This window comes from Squalius cephalus, assembly GCF_949319135.1.
Source record: "Squalius cephalus genome assembly, chromosome: 20".
Lineage (NCBI taxonomy): Eukaryota > Metazoa > Chordata > Actinopteri > Cypriniformes > Leuciscidae > Squalius > Squalius cephalus.
In genome coordinates this window covers 7,421,838-7,439,001 of record NC_137141.1, presented here as the reverse complement: position 1 = coordinate 7,439,001, position 17,164 = coordinate 7,421,838, and the positions used below count along the sequence as shown (strand labels likewise).

Below are 17,164 nucleotides of genomic sequence, written 5' to 3'. Positions count from 1 at the left end.
ATGGCAACTGAAAAGGACAGGTCACCTGACGAGCTGAAACTAAAGACTGAAGTAGGGCTGCTGGGTGGAGTGTCTCTCATTGCAGGGGTCATGGTTGGTTCTGGAATCTTCATGTCTCCTCAGTATGTGCTGCTTTATATTGGGAGTCCAGGTGCTAGTCTGTTAATATGGGCTGCTAGTGGATTGTTGGCCATGCTAGCTTCTTTGAGCTACGCTGAATTAGGAACTGTTATTCGTGAATCTGGAGGAGAGTATATTTACATCTTACGCACTTCTGGCAATATCATGGCCTTTATATGTGCTTTCACCAATAACATTGTGTTGCGACCAACTAGCATGATTGCAGTGGCACTCACCTTTGCCCAAAATACCCTTGCACCTTTCTATGATGATTGCCTACCACCAAATGGAGCAGTGAAATGTTTGGCAGCCCTAGGGATTATGGTATTGACAGTTTTGAACTGCTTGAATGTGCGCTCCTCCATCAGAGTCACAGTGTTATTCATGGCTATGAAGGTGCTAGCACTTGTAGTAATTGTGATTGGGGGAGTTGTGCTACTTATTCAAGGGGACACCTCCAGCAGCCTCCAAAACTCCTTCGATGGGACCAAGCTGAGCATCAGACCCATGGGAATAGCATTTTACCAGTGTTTGTGGTCCTTTGATGGCTGGAACACTTTAAACCATGTTACTGAAGAGATCATTCATCCTGAGGTAATTATGTCCTTAGTGTTTGCTACTCAGTGACAACAGCAAGTAAGCTGAGTTTGATAGTTTTGCACACAAATTGCCAAAAAGGAAAGACATCTATATTATTATAAATAGTTATTATGTAAAATGTTTAAAATAAATATACAGTGCATTTTACAAATTAAGGGATAAGATATCAGAATCTTGCTGTGAAACTAGAATTCCATGAAATCATTTACAATGGATCTGTAAGTGCATTTATGTGGTAATATTTGTAAAAGAGATTTTTATGAATAGCTACTGACAGGAATATTTGCACATCAATGCAACTTTTTTTTTTTTTTTTTTAATGGAGAAGGGTTCTAATGATGCATTTATACTGCTGTGGATAAAGAGGAGCAGAGCGGGCGTTTTCATTCCATTCCTTGAGCTTCATGCTCGTGCTGTGAATTGAGGGATTGATTCATTCAGCGTCTACCTTTTTTTCAAATTGGTCCGACTCTGAACAGACAAATTGCATCCGAAAATCAGACCAAATTCGTGTTGGTGTGAACAGGCCTTTAGTCATGTATATCAGGAGCAGGGTGCATTTATTTGCAAAAAAAAAAAGATGTATGGGAATAATGTGACCAAAAAAGTTAAACCCATAAAAACCTTGTATGTAGCAAGGTTCCTCTTTCCTAGATTACAGCTTTGTACACTCTCAAACAAGATTTTCTCAACCAACTTTATGAGCTGATACATTGCTATCTTCCAAATATTGAAAAAATTAAATCCAAAACAAATCACTTTATTGTCACTGCACTATATACAAAAAGTTAAAGCAGTTCAAAGTTAAGTTATTTGAATTGCATATAAAATTTCCATCCATTTCGATTACATAGTTTTATTAATAATCTGAATGTGATTCATATTTTTCAGTCAAATATAAATGAAACAGATATAAGTTAATGAGATAATTAAGTGTTGATTGAGCATTAATGATGAACACCTGCTGTTAACAAGCAGAATCACTGAAGCCAGTTGTAGTTCTTGTGCTTCTCTTTTCCAGACACAACCTAAGATAAAATCAACTGAAGATGAAAGAACACATTAAATATCTCGAGATCTCAGCAGAGGAGGATTAAGAACTCCACAAACAGCATTACCAGCTTCACTCATTACTAACCAGATTGCCTTTATTTATGTTATTTCCATTGTAATCAATAGTTTCATTTTAAGTCACCATGATGGTGGTCAGTGTTTGCTTTAGTTGGGCTCTTGACCCTTGACTCTTTAATATTAGATTTTGGCTGCTGTAATTGTGTGTTAATAAAGCACATTTGTTGTGGCAAAAAAAAAAAAAAAAAAAAAAAAAAAACAAGCCAAGAGAAAATGTGATCAGGTGATGTTGGATGTATACTGATGATGACATAATCATCACCCCTCCTTGAACTGCCACCTTACCGTGGTGGAGGGGTTTGAGTACCCGAACGACCCTAGGAGCTATGTTGTCCGAGGCTATATGCCCCTGGTAGGGTCTCCCAAGGCAAACATGTCCTAGGTGACGGGTCAGACTAAGAGCGGTTCAAAAACCCTTTATGATGGATTTAAAAACAAGGACCATGACGTCGCCCGGCATGGCGCAGCCGGGGCCCTACCCTGGAGCCAGGCCCGGGGTTGGGGCTCGTATGCGAGCGACGTGGGGCCGCCCTCCTGTGGGCTCACCACCTGCAGGAGGGACCGTAAGGGGCCGGTGCTTAGTGGATCGGGTGGCAGTCGAAGGCGGGGGCCTCGACAACCCAATCCCTGGACACGGAAACTAGCTCTAGGGACGTGGACCGTCACCTTGCTAGCGGGGAAAGAGCCTGAGATTGTGCGTGAGGTTGAGAGGTACCGACTAGAGATAGTTGGGATCACCTCCACGCACTTCTTGGGCTCTGGAACCACACTCCTTGAGAGAGGATGGACTCTTTACCACTCTGGAGTTGCCCATGGTGAGAGGTGGCGGGCTGGTGTGGGTTTGCTTATAGCCCCCCAGCTCAGCCGCCATGAGTTCACCCCGGTGAAGAAGAGGGTCGCTTCCCTGCGCCTTCGGGTCAGGAATAGGTCTCTAACTGTCGTGTGCACGTACGGGCTGAATGACAGTGCAGAGTACCTGGCCCTCTTGGGGTCTCTGGGAGGGGTGCTGGAAAGTGCTCTGACTGGGGACTCCGTCATTCTACTGGGGAACTTCGATGCCCACGTGGGCAACGACAGTGACACCTGGAGGGGCGTGATTGGGAGGAATGGCCCCCCTGATCTGAACCCGAGCGGTGTTCTGTTATTGGACTTCTGTGCTAGTTACAGCTTGTCCAAAACAAACACCATGTTTAAGCATAAGGGTGTCCATCAGTGCACGCGGCACCAGGACACCCTAGGCCGGAGGTCAGTGATCGACTTTGTGGTCATTTCATCCGTATGTCTTGGACACTCGGGTGAAGAGAGGGGTGAAGCTGTCAACTGATCAACACCTGGTGGTGAGTTGGATCCGATGGCGGGGGAGAAAGCTGGACAGACTCGGCAGACCCAAACGTACTGTGAGGGTCTTTTGGGAACGTTAGTCCCCTGTCAGAGAGATCAACTTCCACCTCCGGCGGAGCTTCGACCGGATCCCGAGGGAGTCTGGAGATATTGGGCCCTATCTTGTACCTAGCGCAATTGACTTTGTACACCGACGCATGTATCTTTCCTATTTTGCACCCGACGCACAGCGGACTTTTCCCTCCACAGACGCACGTCGGTAAATTAGAGAATGAACTTGCGCTCCCGAGGGCGGTTCAGTGAAAAGAGGAGGCGTGTCCTGGCGCAAACGTTTCCTGGTGCTATTTTGCAGTTCCAGAAAACAATTCCGCCACAGACCAGGAAAAACCTAGTCTAAAGTCAGTGGCGCTTTATTCAGATGCTATTTTAAGGGTGCATGCTTGGCCAGAACGTTGATGAGAACGTTGGCATTCTCGGCTGTGAACTGCTCCTGGTGCGCGCCTGGCAAATCCGCTGTTATAATAGCAATCCGCTATGGAACAAGTGTGCCTGCTTTTAAAGGTAATATGAGATGACGCTCTGATTGATTTATTTCACGTTACGCCCAAACCACACCTATGAGTAATGTAGCTACTTCAGAGCAACCCATTTTAGATTTGCGTCGGGCGCAAGAGTCATTTATCCCGCCGGTATAATAGCAACAGCACCCGTGATCCGCCAACAAAGTTCAACAACGTTTCGCGTTTGATACTTGCGTTGATACCCAGCATGCACTGTAGCATGAAGCATTTCATTGTTTGTCACCATTTTTGAGAGTCATACGCTGATTCTTGATGTCTAAGAAATAATGTAGATCAAAAAATTGAATGCACTAAATGTTTTTGAAATTCATATATTATTTGATTAAAACTGTTGGATCTCATCTTATGAATAAAACAAAATCAATAACACATTACCTATACAATCAAAGCATTGGAAACTGAATAAGATAAGTGATTCAGGCCACAACATGATGATTATGTTATCATCAATAAACAGCCAACATTACCTGATCACATTTTCTCTTGGCTTTTTTTTTTGCCACAACAAGTCAAGGGTCAAGATCCCAACAAAAGCAAACACTGATCACACTGTTAAAAACCCCTGTGACATTTACAGTAAAAGACCGGAAGCTGTAGTTGCCAGTATTTTACCTTAAAAAATATGGTGGCAACCTTTTATGTTTTACGGGACTTAAATTTACGGGCAAAAAAACACAATGTAAAAAAATGTGATATTTATGGTAAAAAAAAAGTCAGCTTGGTTGCCAATATTTTACCGTAAAAAAATATGGTAGCAACCTTACTTTGGACTTAAATTTACAGCAAAAAAACAAAACAAAAAAACAACAACAAACAAACAAACAACATCAGAAGCACTTAAATGTGTGGTAAAAAAACAAACAAAAAAACATCAGCTGTGGTTTCCAGAACTTTACCATATTAAATACAGTAGTAACCCTTTAGATTTCATGGGACAACCAATATCAATATTAATCAATATTTCATTAACCAATAAACGTTATCATTTAGTTTCACTAAAGTATTAAAATCTGCTTTTTATCTTTGTAACGTACTGACAAATTTAAATTTAGAGAAACAACAAGAACAGAAAAAAAAGAAGCGGAGAGCAGAAACACAAGAACTACAACTGACTTCCGCCACAGCCTTAGATGAAATCAACTGAAGATAAAAAAAACATTCAATCTCTCAAGATCTCAGCAGAGGAGGATTAAACAACTCCACAAACAACATTACCAGCTTCACTTATTAACCAGATTGACTTTATTTCTGTCATACATCTACAGTTCTGTTTGAGAATAAACATAAGTTTAGATGTTGATGATTTATTGTTTAATTTGAAGTCACCATGATGGTGATCAGTGTTTGCTTTATTTGGGCTCTTGACCCTTGAATTTGTAATATTAGTTTATCTCTGGCTGCTGTAACTCTGTGTTTATAAGACATGTTGGTTATAGCAAGAAAAACAGAGAGGATATGAGTCAGGTGATATTGGCTATCTATTGATGTTGACAATCATCATGTAGTGGCCTGATTCACTCAGCTCATATAGAGTCTTACCTTTGATTATATGGTTTATTAATTTTACATTATTGATTGTAAATTATTGACAACCTTATGATTCTACAACATGTGATCCACCAGTGTTGTGATTATCTGAAGAATTAAAAAAAATATTGTGCACAATAAAGGTTTGAACTATGTGTATCTTTCAGACACACACAGACATCAAGAATCAGCATATGAATCTCAACAATGGTGATGATAAAAGTGCAGTGCATGATGGGAGCCATCATTCAAAACTCATCAATATCTCTCCCAGCATGCGTTGCAGCATGAATAAATTATGTAAATTATGCAACTTTTTAGTAGGTTGTTTTGTGATGTTCAGAGTTGTATCTGATTATTTTGTTGATTGTCACTGTTGTTGAGATTCATACGCTGATTCTTGATGTCTGTGTTTAAAACCTTTTTTGTACACCATGTGTTTTTAAAGTTTTTCAGATCCTCAAAAACGTGAAATATATTAGTATTAAACATTCCTCATACAATGAAAGATATAACTCTTTATGAGATCAGTGAATCAGGCCACTACATGACAATTATGATATCATCAATAAATTGCAAACAACACCTGATCACAGATTTTTCTCTTATTTTCATGCCATAACGAGTGTGTTTTATAAAACACAGTTAAAGCAGTCAGAGAAAGTCTAATTTTAGAAAGTCAAGGGTCAAGAGCCCAACTAAAGCAAACACTCCATAATGGTGACTTTAAACTTTATTATTTTCAATAAAAAATCAACGTCTGAACCTCTGGTAATTCTCAATAATAACTTTTATGACAAATTGGTTTGTAATACAATATTTTTAAATTACAGGCAACTACAGCTGGCATGTTTTTTTTATTTTATTTTTTATATACCATAAACTGAAGTTCAATGCCATAAAACCTAAAATATTACTACCATATTTATTTAAAGCACTTGCAACCAGCTGCCAGTTTTTTACCGTAAACTTTAGTTCAGTAAATTTTAGTTCAATGACAGTTTTTTACCGTTAAAATTACGAACATTTTTTACAGTGATGGTGTGTAACGATCACCAGCTGGAGTGCCTCTGAGAGTCACCAGAGGGCACTCCACACCAGACTGATCATATCACAAACTCAACTTCCCATCATGCCGCTTACCTGGGACTGATTGCACATACACCTGCAGCTCATCCACACTCATCTCATACACCTGCAGCTCATTCACATACACCCATATAAACCTCTGTCACTCTTCAGTTCACTGCGAAGTATTGCATTGCCACGGCCTGTAATTTCTGAGCGTTTACCTATTCTTCTGATCTAGTTGCCGACCTCGGACTGTTATCTCACTTCTGCCTGCTTGCTGCCTGTCTTGACTTGGATTGCCTCTGGATTATTGTCTCTTGCTGCCTGCCCCGATCTTCTGCCTGTTACCTGACTACTCTCTCTGTGTTGACCTCTGATTTCCCTGTTTGCTGTTCTCTGACCCTTGCCTGTTTGACGTTCCCTCAATAAAGCTGCAAATGGATCCTTCTCAATCTCCTGTATCATTACATGGTGACTTAAAATTAAACTATTGTTTTCATTAAACAGAAATTACATAAATCTTACCCGTTTCATTTACGTATGACTGATAAATATGAATCACATTCAGTTTATTAATACAATTACATATCTTATTTGTTTCATTTATATATAACTGAAAACTATGAATCACAATCAGATTATTAATTTATGTTAAAACTATGTAATCGAAATGGATGGAAATTTTATATGCAATTCAAATACATAAATCTTATGTTTAGACATAATACATTTTTTGGGGGTGTGGTTAGGTGGTTGTGTTCTGACAGTATTACAAGATGTACATTATACACATAATATAGTGGAAGAAACCATAATAAGCCATGTACCCACTTATACTCACTTTTATTGTGATATTATTTGCCTCACAGCAATGCACGTTTATTTCAGTCACTGGTCCCACTTCATATTAGGTTATATTGATATAATATAATGTTTATGACACATTTCTTTAGTAAAAATTGAGCATTTCTATTTATTTTCCCAAGAAATTATGCAATCTAAGCAGGTTTGAGCAAACCATACTGTTATCCTTCATTAGGTCTTTAACTACTATGTCATACTTTTGGCATACGAAAGCTCTCGGATTTCAATGAAAATATCTTCATTTGTGTTCCAAAGATGAACGAAGGTCTTATGCATGTGGATTGACACGAGGGTGAGTACTGAATGACATAATTTTCATTTTTGGGTTAACTAACCCTTTAAGGGGTAGGAGTCGGGTTAACAGTGTTATTATAGGTGTAATTAATTACAGATGTAATTACATGCAGCTATTTTTTGGTAACACTTTATTTTACTGTGTCCTTCTTACATGTTACATGTACTAACCATAGTAATAGCAGTAAATTATGCATAATTACATTCAACTAACCCTCAACCAAATCCTAATCCTACCCTAACCCTATAGTAAGTACATTAAAATAAAGTGTAACCATAAAATGTTACCCCATTTTTTATAGTAGTACACAGCAAAATCCCCAGTTAAATTAACACTCCTCGGTGTACATATAGGTCCAACTACAGGGTGTTAAAAATGAACACTGAAGCAGTGTTGAAGTTAATGAGATAATTAATTGATTAATTAAGTGATGATTGGCCATTAGTGGTGACACCTAATCAATGTTGTTTTCGTCAACGATGACGATAACGAAATGATTTCGTTGACGCACTTTTTTTTAATGACGATAACGCCACGATGACTAGCTAAAAATGGCTCTAAAGGTGACTAAAACATGACGAGACGTTTTCGAGTTTTCGTTGACGAGACGAGACGGAACGAAAATGATTATAAGTCTGACGTTCACAATGCATGTCATTTCTGCCTAATTTGCGTGAAATCTGTCTGTTTTGAGCTAAAAAATTATCAGCAATGCTGCCGCTTCCTATCCTTGTTTTGGGTACGCCCACCACCCGGCTGCCGCCATGCCGCGCACCAGATTCCACACAACAACAACACACCTGCGGCTAGTCACTCGCCACACATCTTCAATATGAGGCGCCGGACTGGACAAAAGCGAAACGAACTGCGCGAGCGAGCGACAGTGCGCGAGAGAGACCGAGTGTGTCTGCGCGCGAGAGAGACCGAGTGTACGCGAGAGAGACCGAGTGTGTCTGCGCGCGAGAGAGACCGAGTGTGTCCGAGCATTAGTTTAGTAGGCTAATTGGTACAAAGTAATATATAATTATTATATAACTTAGATTATAACATAAATTATTATTTAACTAATTATATAATAAAGCCACAATTGCCAAAGTAAGAGTGTTTTTATTCCTGTCTTTTTTGGAGTAAAACAGTGATTCCACTGTTACCACTTTATCTGTGTGTAATGTTGTACTAGCTCAAAGTTTTTTGCTGTTTAAACTGTAAACCATTCCTTTATTACTGTGATTAGGCTACTGGTGAAAATAGCCAATGTGCTGAAATTTTAGAAGAGCGTCAATTCATGGAAAAAATATAACTTGAAATATGGGGATAAAAGGTTTCTGCCCAATGCGACAATGAAGTACAGCTTGGCAGCACTGCATCTCCATCAATGAGAAAGTCTAGTTTATTATGCAAAGGTTTTAAGGTTAACTGTTGTTTTATGAATTGCAACACTTGCTACAACCTGTCAAACCTAAGGCCATTTCCAATACTTTTCAACCTAAATTAATTTGTTAAAGACTACTCTTTTTTTACTAAAATTGACTAAAACTTGACTAAAACCTTTTTGCGTTTTCGTCGACTAAAACTTGACTAAAACCTTTTTGTGTTTTCGTCGACTAAAACTTGACTAAAACTATCAAGTTTATAAGTGACTAAAATGTGACTAAAACTAAAAAGCATTTTCGTCCAAAAGACTAAGACTAAGACTAAAACTAAAAGGGCTGCCAAAAACAACACTGCACCTAATGTTAATAAGCAGAATCATTGAAGGAAAGAGAAACAAGAAAAACAGAAAAAAGAGAAACACAAGAACTACTGACTTCGAGCCTTTACACATTGTTGCACTTATTATTACCAGTTTGACTTTATTTATGTCATACATCTACAAAAGTTCTTGAGATTCAACAGAAGTTTAGACGGTAATGTTTTATGGAATTTTTCATTTCAAGTCACCATTATGTGGTCAGTGTTTGATTTAGTGGAGCTCTTGACCCTTTTTATTTGTTTATTTTTAGTTTTTCTCTGACTGTTCCAACATTGTGTTTATAAAGCACATTTGTTACTGCAAGAGAAAACCTGCTCAAAATATGTTATGATGATGACATTATCATCATGTTGTGACCTGATTCACTGATGTCATTCAGAGTCTAAATCTTTGACTATACTTTATGTTGCATTTTAGTATTGGTGATTTGTAGCCCTGAGATTTTAACAGTTTGAGCTCCAACAACAATATGAACAATTTTGAAAATACTTTGTGCACAGAAACAATTGTGTTTAGACACAAAGACATCAAGAATCAGCATATTAATCTCAACAATGGTAACAATAAACAAACTAGTGACAAACAGATCAACTCTGAACATCACAAAACAAGCTACTATTGTCAGAACAAAACAATAGCAAAATAAAAGCAAACAGGAAAAACCAATGAAAATTTCAGCTGCATAATTTATTCATGCTGCAATGCATGATGTGAGCAGGGGATGCGTTTGATTGGTGGCTCCCATCATGCACTGCAACATGAAGCATTTGTGTGATTGTCACCATTGTTGAGATTCATATGTAGAATCTTAAGATTTTTTTAAGAACTGCTGGAATTAGCTACTGTAATACATATGAATAAAACATTGGTATAATCAGTTTATAATGCTGGTTCAGTGAATCAGGCCTCTACAGGATTGTAATTTAAGCATAACCATCATGACCTGGGCTTCGTTTCCCAAAAGCATCTTAAGCCTAACTTGATCGTAGAACAATTGCAACAAATGGTCTGTACAATCAAATTAGGCTTGCGATGCTTTCGGGAAACACAGCCCAGATCATAGTTTCTCTTACCACAACAAATGTGTTTTATAAACACAGAGTTGGAGCAGCCAGAGAAAAACTAATATTAAAAAGTAAAGGGTCATGATCCCAACTAAAGCAAACACCGATCACCATAATGGTGACATGAAACGAAACATTCCATAAAACATTACCATCTAAACGTATGTTAAATATAAATAAGAACGCGTGTAGATGTAAGACAGAAATGAAGTCCAACTGGTAATATTAAGTATTGTATTATATAATATTAAGTAATGGCTCGAAGTCAGTGGTTCTTGTGTTTCTCTTTTTTCTGTTCTTGTTGTTTCTCTTTCCTTTAATGATTCTTATTAACATTAGGTGTCACCACTAATGGCCAATCATCACTTAATTAATCACTTAATTATCTCATTAACTTCAACACTGCTTCAGTGTTCATTTTTAACACCCTGTAGTTGGACCTGTATGTACACCCAGGGCCGGATTAACCATTAGGGCAACTGGGCACTTGCCCAGGGGCCCATGACATCTAGGGGGCCCTGACAGGTAGGAAATACACAGAAATTTAATAAAGTTATCAAACTCTTTACAGTCTTCACTGCATAAACTGCATCTACGCGGGTTCACGCAGACTTTCCTCCCTCCCCGCTGAACGCCAGCGATTACTAATTCGTGAAATGCACTCCCGCTGGTTGAGCGCGGTAAAGTTCGTTTTCAGGTTCGATATTAGCCGGACATTTGTTCTATAGGGTCGGTAGTCTAACAAAGATATCAATAGCAAGATTAGTTTTAACATTATGTGACCATTGTATATCGACATGATGAAATATTCGTTCAAAATCATTCATGCATTAATGCTGCATAATTATACCTGAGAATGCTTTGACGCATTTCCACAGCGCACGATGCTTAAGGGAACGTCTGCCAATTCCACCAACTGCGTTAAACGTAGTCTATAATTTGCATTATTTAAAATTACTTTTAACATTTAAAAACAGACGTTTTCAAATACCAAAGCTTGCAGAAGGTTCCTAATGGCAATACTGACTTAGGCTACACTTTCCTGGTAGCCTTGAGTAAATTAACATGTCTAAGAAAATGATTCATAAAACGTAGGCTATAAATATCAGTTGAGCCTATAGGCTCTGACACAGACGAAAATGAAAAGACTATCAGTCAAAGTTCAACTTTAGGAGAGGTAGAAATAGGCCAGGATAAGAATACTGAGAGAATAAGAAATATGAAGATGAGGAGAGAGCAGGTATTGACAAATAATCTAATGACAAGGTTTTAAAGCTAGCCTATTTCTTATAATTTTTTGGCCTTCAAAAGTCCTAAATTGCACATATGTAGGTCAGAGAAATCCAAATTTTCTCGGGGGAGCATGCCCCCGAACACCCCTAACTACGGGGGGCCTTGAGTCTTGTTGCCCAGGGCACAGGAAATTGTTAATCCGGCCCTGTGTACACCGAGGAGTGTTAATTTAACACTGGGGGTTTTGCCAGTAATAGTAAGTACAATGAAAAAATATGTATTTACACAATAAGTGCACTGTATCAAATGATTCATTTAAATGTTATTAGGAAGTCACTTAATATAAAGTAGGTTTCTGCCATTTTACTCTTTAATGGTATGTTGAGTTATTTAAGATCCGATATTGTGTTGCTATTGTCTGACAGTCAGTGAAGTCACATCACTTGCTGTTTGAGATGCTTCATCTGGTGACAGACCTATTAATATGAATTTAAAAATGTGAAACCTAATATGATTTATTTAAATGAATTTCAGCAAGTGCATTGCCCTTTTTGAGTGATGCTCACAGTTCTAAAACAGCAAAGCACACCAACATCAAAATCTGTAAAGTATGGTGGAGGGATAGAAATGTGTTGAATGGCAAGAGAAATGACAGCTGGGGAAGAGATGGGTAGAGAGATGACAGCTGGGGGGAAAAAACTGTTCCTGAGTTTGCTTATTGCTTGATCGGGCCTACTTGGGGCCATCATGAAAGGCTCAACACCACTGCTAATTTCCCATGTTATCATATCAGGCTACCAGCTAACATGACAATTTAAGACATATAAAGAAATGTTCCGCTCAAAGATAACTTCTAATTGTGATCCGATTGGGATTCTGATCACTCTATGAGGCAGATGCTTTATGTGATACTAAAAGCTACTTATGCTAACCATTGCCATAATAAATGTACATATGATTATGGAAAATACCAGAGACTACTTGAATAAATCATGTATGATTATAATCATGTATTTATTTGGTTTCATGTTTTATCTGTCTCTTGTTGATAGTGGACTTCTGCATCCACATGTCATAAATTACATAATACTCCGGTTAACTCATAAAACTCATAACGTTGTTTTCTTGTTTTCTGTCAGTTGCTCTGTTGCTCTGGCTGAAAGGATAACAGTATGGTTTGCTCAAACCTCCTTAGATTGCATAATTTCTTGGGAAAATAAATAGAAATGTTCAATTTTTCCTAAGGAAATGTGTCATAAACATTATATTTTATCAATATTTTTCTAAATGTGTAAGTGTGGTAGATTTTTCCCTAAAACCTGACTATCTAGCGTCTGCAAATCGACACTTAATAAATAAATCTGGCGTCTTCAAATCGACACCCATAGCGTCTTCCAATCGACACTTAAAGGAGAACTCCGGTCAATTTTAACATTGAGCTCATTTTTTTGTAAATTTGGAGTGCTGTCAGTACAGAGAACAACGACAAAAATCGGTGTTGCCTACACCGTGTTATCCTCTTTTTAAAATTTGCACCCTGTTGACTTCAATGGGGCAAGTTTTAAACCTGCTTTTAGCCTCTTAACATCCTTGATGTGTCATTACAAGTGCACAGCCACTGTGAGTGATTCCTTCAGAGTGAACACGGGTGATTCTGACTGCAGTAGATGAGAAAGATATGAATAAAAATGATGTTATTTCAGCCAGCGCTCATACCTGTATTTACATCCTGTTTTCGGTCGAAGCCCACAGTAGTCGATTGTCGAGTTCACGCGCATTGGTTTAGTACGTACGATCATGCGCCCGAACTCGACAATCGACTACTGTGGACTTCAACCGAAAACAGGATGTAAATACAGGTATGTGCGCTGGCTGAAATAACATCATTTTTATTCATATCTTTCACATCTACTGCAGTCAGATTCACCGCGTGTTCACTCTGAAGGAATCACTCACATGGCTGGGCACTTGTAATGACACATCAAGGATGTTAAGAGGCTAAAAGCAGGTTTAAAACTTGCCCCATTGAAGTCAACAGGGTGCAAATTTTAAAAAGAGGATAACACGGTGTAGGCAACACCGATTTTTGTCGTTTTTCTCTGTACTGACAGCAATCCAAATTTACAAAAAAATGAGCTCAATGTTAAAATTGACCGGAGTTCTCCTTTAATAACCTTTATACTCTAGCTCTCTGCGTCTTCCGTCGACAACTGGCCGAGTCTCTTATTCTAACTTACTTGCTTCCCTAAACTCACCTGCTGCGCAGCAGTAATAACAGACAGACTTTCAGCAAATGTCCTTTAAATGCTTTAATCACGGCCGGGAGAGTGTTCGAGCAGTTCTCAGAGAAACTCTCCCAAGAAGAATCAAGGCCGGAGTATCTTAGACAAATTCCATTGAGAAAATCCCACAGTGCACAAGAATACAACAGTTCTCTTACGAGAGGTTCTCTCTTATTGCGTAAGTTGCTTACGCTACGGTAAAGTCATCTTTTCTCGACATATGAAGCCAAAAAATTATCCTTAAGCACTGAAGGCATTTTTAGAGTTGTTTTGTCTGAGTGACACACAAAAAACTAAAGACTCATAACTCCAAAACTATAACAAGGAGAGTCAAAAGGTAGGTATTGTTTGATAGAACTTTTTTGAAAATATAAATTACATTACATTTGGACACTCTCCTGCCGAGAAACTGCTGATAAATACAAAAATATATATACATATAATTTTTATTATGATTTTGCATATCTCTCTTGTTTGACATGCAATAACTCGGGAAGGAAATACGGTGGGGGTGGGGGGATTTTTGGGGAAGTACCCCTAAATGTGAGCTGCATCTGGATCAAATTTTGTGGTGATCGCATAAAGTACTCAAAAGTTACAGCATTTGGAACAAAGGTAGCCTTTTTGTTTAGTCCTCACACATTTGGAAGGCAATAAAAAAAAGTTCGTTTTCTGAGTGACATACACAAAACTAAAGACTCATAACTTCAAAACTGTAGCAAGGAGAGTCAAAAGGTAGGTATTGTTTGAAAGAACACTTTTTAATTTTTTTTTAAATATACATAGCATTACATTTGGACATTCTCCTGCCGAGAAACTGCTGATAAAAGACAAAAAATATATATATATTTTATAATGATAATGCATATCTTTCTTATTTGACATGGAATAACTCAGGAAGGAAATAAGGTAGGAGGAAAACATATGAGCTGCATCTGGATAAAATTTTGTGGTGATTGGATAAAGCAATCAAAAGTTATAGCATTTGGAACCAAGATAACCTTTTTGTTGAGACTTTGATGCCCCTCATGGGCATTTTTAAAATTGTTTCACCATGAAGAATATCTTGCCATAAAAGCAATAGATTAAGTTCATTTTGGGCTCATTTTAAGTGTATTAATATGCTGTAAAAAATGAAGTGCAATTTTCAATGATTTTTGAATGTTTCATGAGATGTATGATGTTTTTGACACATTGCAGTACATAGTACAAAAAAGTATTTTATAGATTATGGAAAAAATTATTCTATTTATCAGCAAATAACTCAGCAATCCTTAGGAGTTTTTCAAATTGACTACATTCACTGTAAAGTTCAGACTCTAAGCTTTCAAATGACACCAATTTTGTTTGAATCAAGGCAATATTTTTGAAAAATATGATAATGAATATTTTTGCAGCTAGGTGGCGCCTGCGGGCGGTACACTCCGGTTTAGAGAGACTAGTCAGCACTCGTTCTGAGTTGATCGAAGTGGTTAGATGCTTTAAAAAGCTGAGATTCTAAGCTTTAATATGATACATATTTTGTGTTATTCCACGTTTGAAAACGAGCACGGACGGTTCTGGGAAAATTGGAAACCGCACTCGGTTACCTAATGTAACCTTGGTTCTCTCTAGAAGAGGGAACGAGTATTGCGTAAGTTGCTTACGCTACGGGTAAAGTCATCTTTTCTCGAGATATGAAGCCAAAAAATTATCCTTAATTTTGTATTCATTGTCAACACAGTGCAGCAGCCAGCAGACCTACAGCAGGCTATCTAGCGTGCTCATAGGCTGCCCTGCGGCAAGCTTCGCGCCCTCACGCGTCACAGCCCGCCCGAATGGGGGTGGCTTAGCGTATATAAGGACGGCTCAGAGGCTGCTTCCCTGGTTTTCATCGACTGAAGCGAAATGAGCTCGTGGCGCGAGCACGGCAGGTTACGCAATACTCGTTCCCTCGTACCGAGGTTACATTAGGTAACCGAGTACGTTCTCTTATGAGAGGTTCTCTCGTATTGCGTAAGTTGCTTATGCTACGGGAACCCCTTGTCAACGGCGTGCGCGCCGAGCATCCACCACATAAGTCCCAAGGGAAGCCCGGGGGACACAGATAAGTGGGAATAAGGCGGCCAGCAACGCGGGCCAGCACATGTACATAAGCACCTCTTAGGGGATACAGAACGGCGCTGCCGGTCCATCATAGAGAATATCAACCCTTATAGTGCAGCTCAACCAGGAGAGCTAAGTCACGTGAGAATAGCCTGCGCACGAACAAAATGGGTAGGACATACACACGATTTAGACTGATAAAAGTCTAGCCTGCAAGGCGGGAACTTCCAGGTTGTAAAACCTAACAAATGTAGAGGGGGAGGCCCAGCCTGCCGCCGTACAAATGTCATGAATAGAAATCCCGCTGGACCACGCCCACGATGAGGCCATGCCTCTAGTGGAATGAGCCCTGATGCCCAGAGGGCACTGCAGGTCTTTTGACGCATAAGCTGCTGCGATCGCGTCCACTATCCATCTGGACAGGCTATGTTTCGAGGCGGCGAGACCCTTGGTGTGCCCACCAAACGAAACAAAGAGCTGCTCCGAGCGCCTGAAGGCGGCGGAGCGCGTGATGTAAACTCTCAGTGCCCTGACGGGGCAGAGGAGGTTATCATCGCCCTCGCTATCGGATGCTGGCAGAGCTGATAGAGATATGACCTGCGCTCTGAAGGGAGTGCCAATTACCTTGGGGACATAACCATGTCTCGGTTTGAGGATGACTTTAGAGTCATTTGGTCCAAACTCGAGGCACGCAGCGCTGACAGACAGCACGTGTAGATCCCCCACACGTTTGACTGACGGTTTTGAGCGAAAGGTATTTTAGATCCACAGAATCTAACGGTTCAAAGGGATGTGTTTTTAGGGCCTCTAGGACCAAAGAAAGATCCCAGATAAGAACCGAAGGGGGCCGTGGGGGATTCATCCTCCTGGCTCCTCTAAGGAAGCGGATGATGAGCTCGTTCCATCCTATTGACTGGCTGTGCGTCGGCTCTGCGAAAGCTGCAATAGCCGCAACATACACTTTGAACGTGGAGGGGGACCTGCTCATATCCAGCAGCTCTTGAAGGAAGCGAAGCACCCACGAGACCCCACAAGTTTGTGGGTCTAGATTTTTGTCTGTACACCATTTTGTAAACACAGACCATTTAAACGCGTAAAGCCTTCTCATAGAGGGAGCTCTAGAATGCGTGATCGTGTTCACAACCCCTTCTGGCAAGGCAACGGGTATCCGTTGATTACCCACGCATGCAGAGACCAGCGCTCTGGATGGGGATGCC

At 39.5% G+C, this 17,164-nt stretch overlaps 1 protein-coding gene across 1 annotated transcript in view; it reads left to right on the top strand.

Moving 5' to 3' along the window:
- LOC307148502 (b(0,+)-type amino acid transporter 1) overlaps positions 1 to 17,164 on the top strand; it is a gene marked incomplete at its 5' end in the record, with an annotated part of 122,267 nt that continues 105,103 nt past the window's right edge. The window contains one exon of the mRNA XM_079854112.1: positions 1 to 714. Within this exon, the coding sequence (XP_079710238.1) occupies positions 1 to 714 (714 nt within the window). The remainder of the gene's footprint in view (positions 715 to 17,164) is intronic.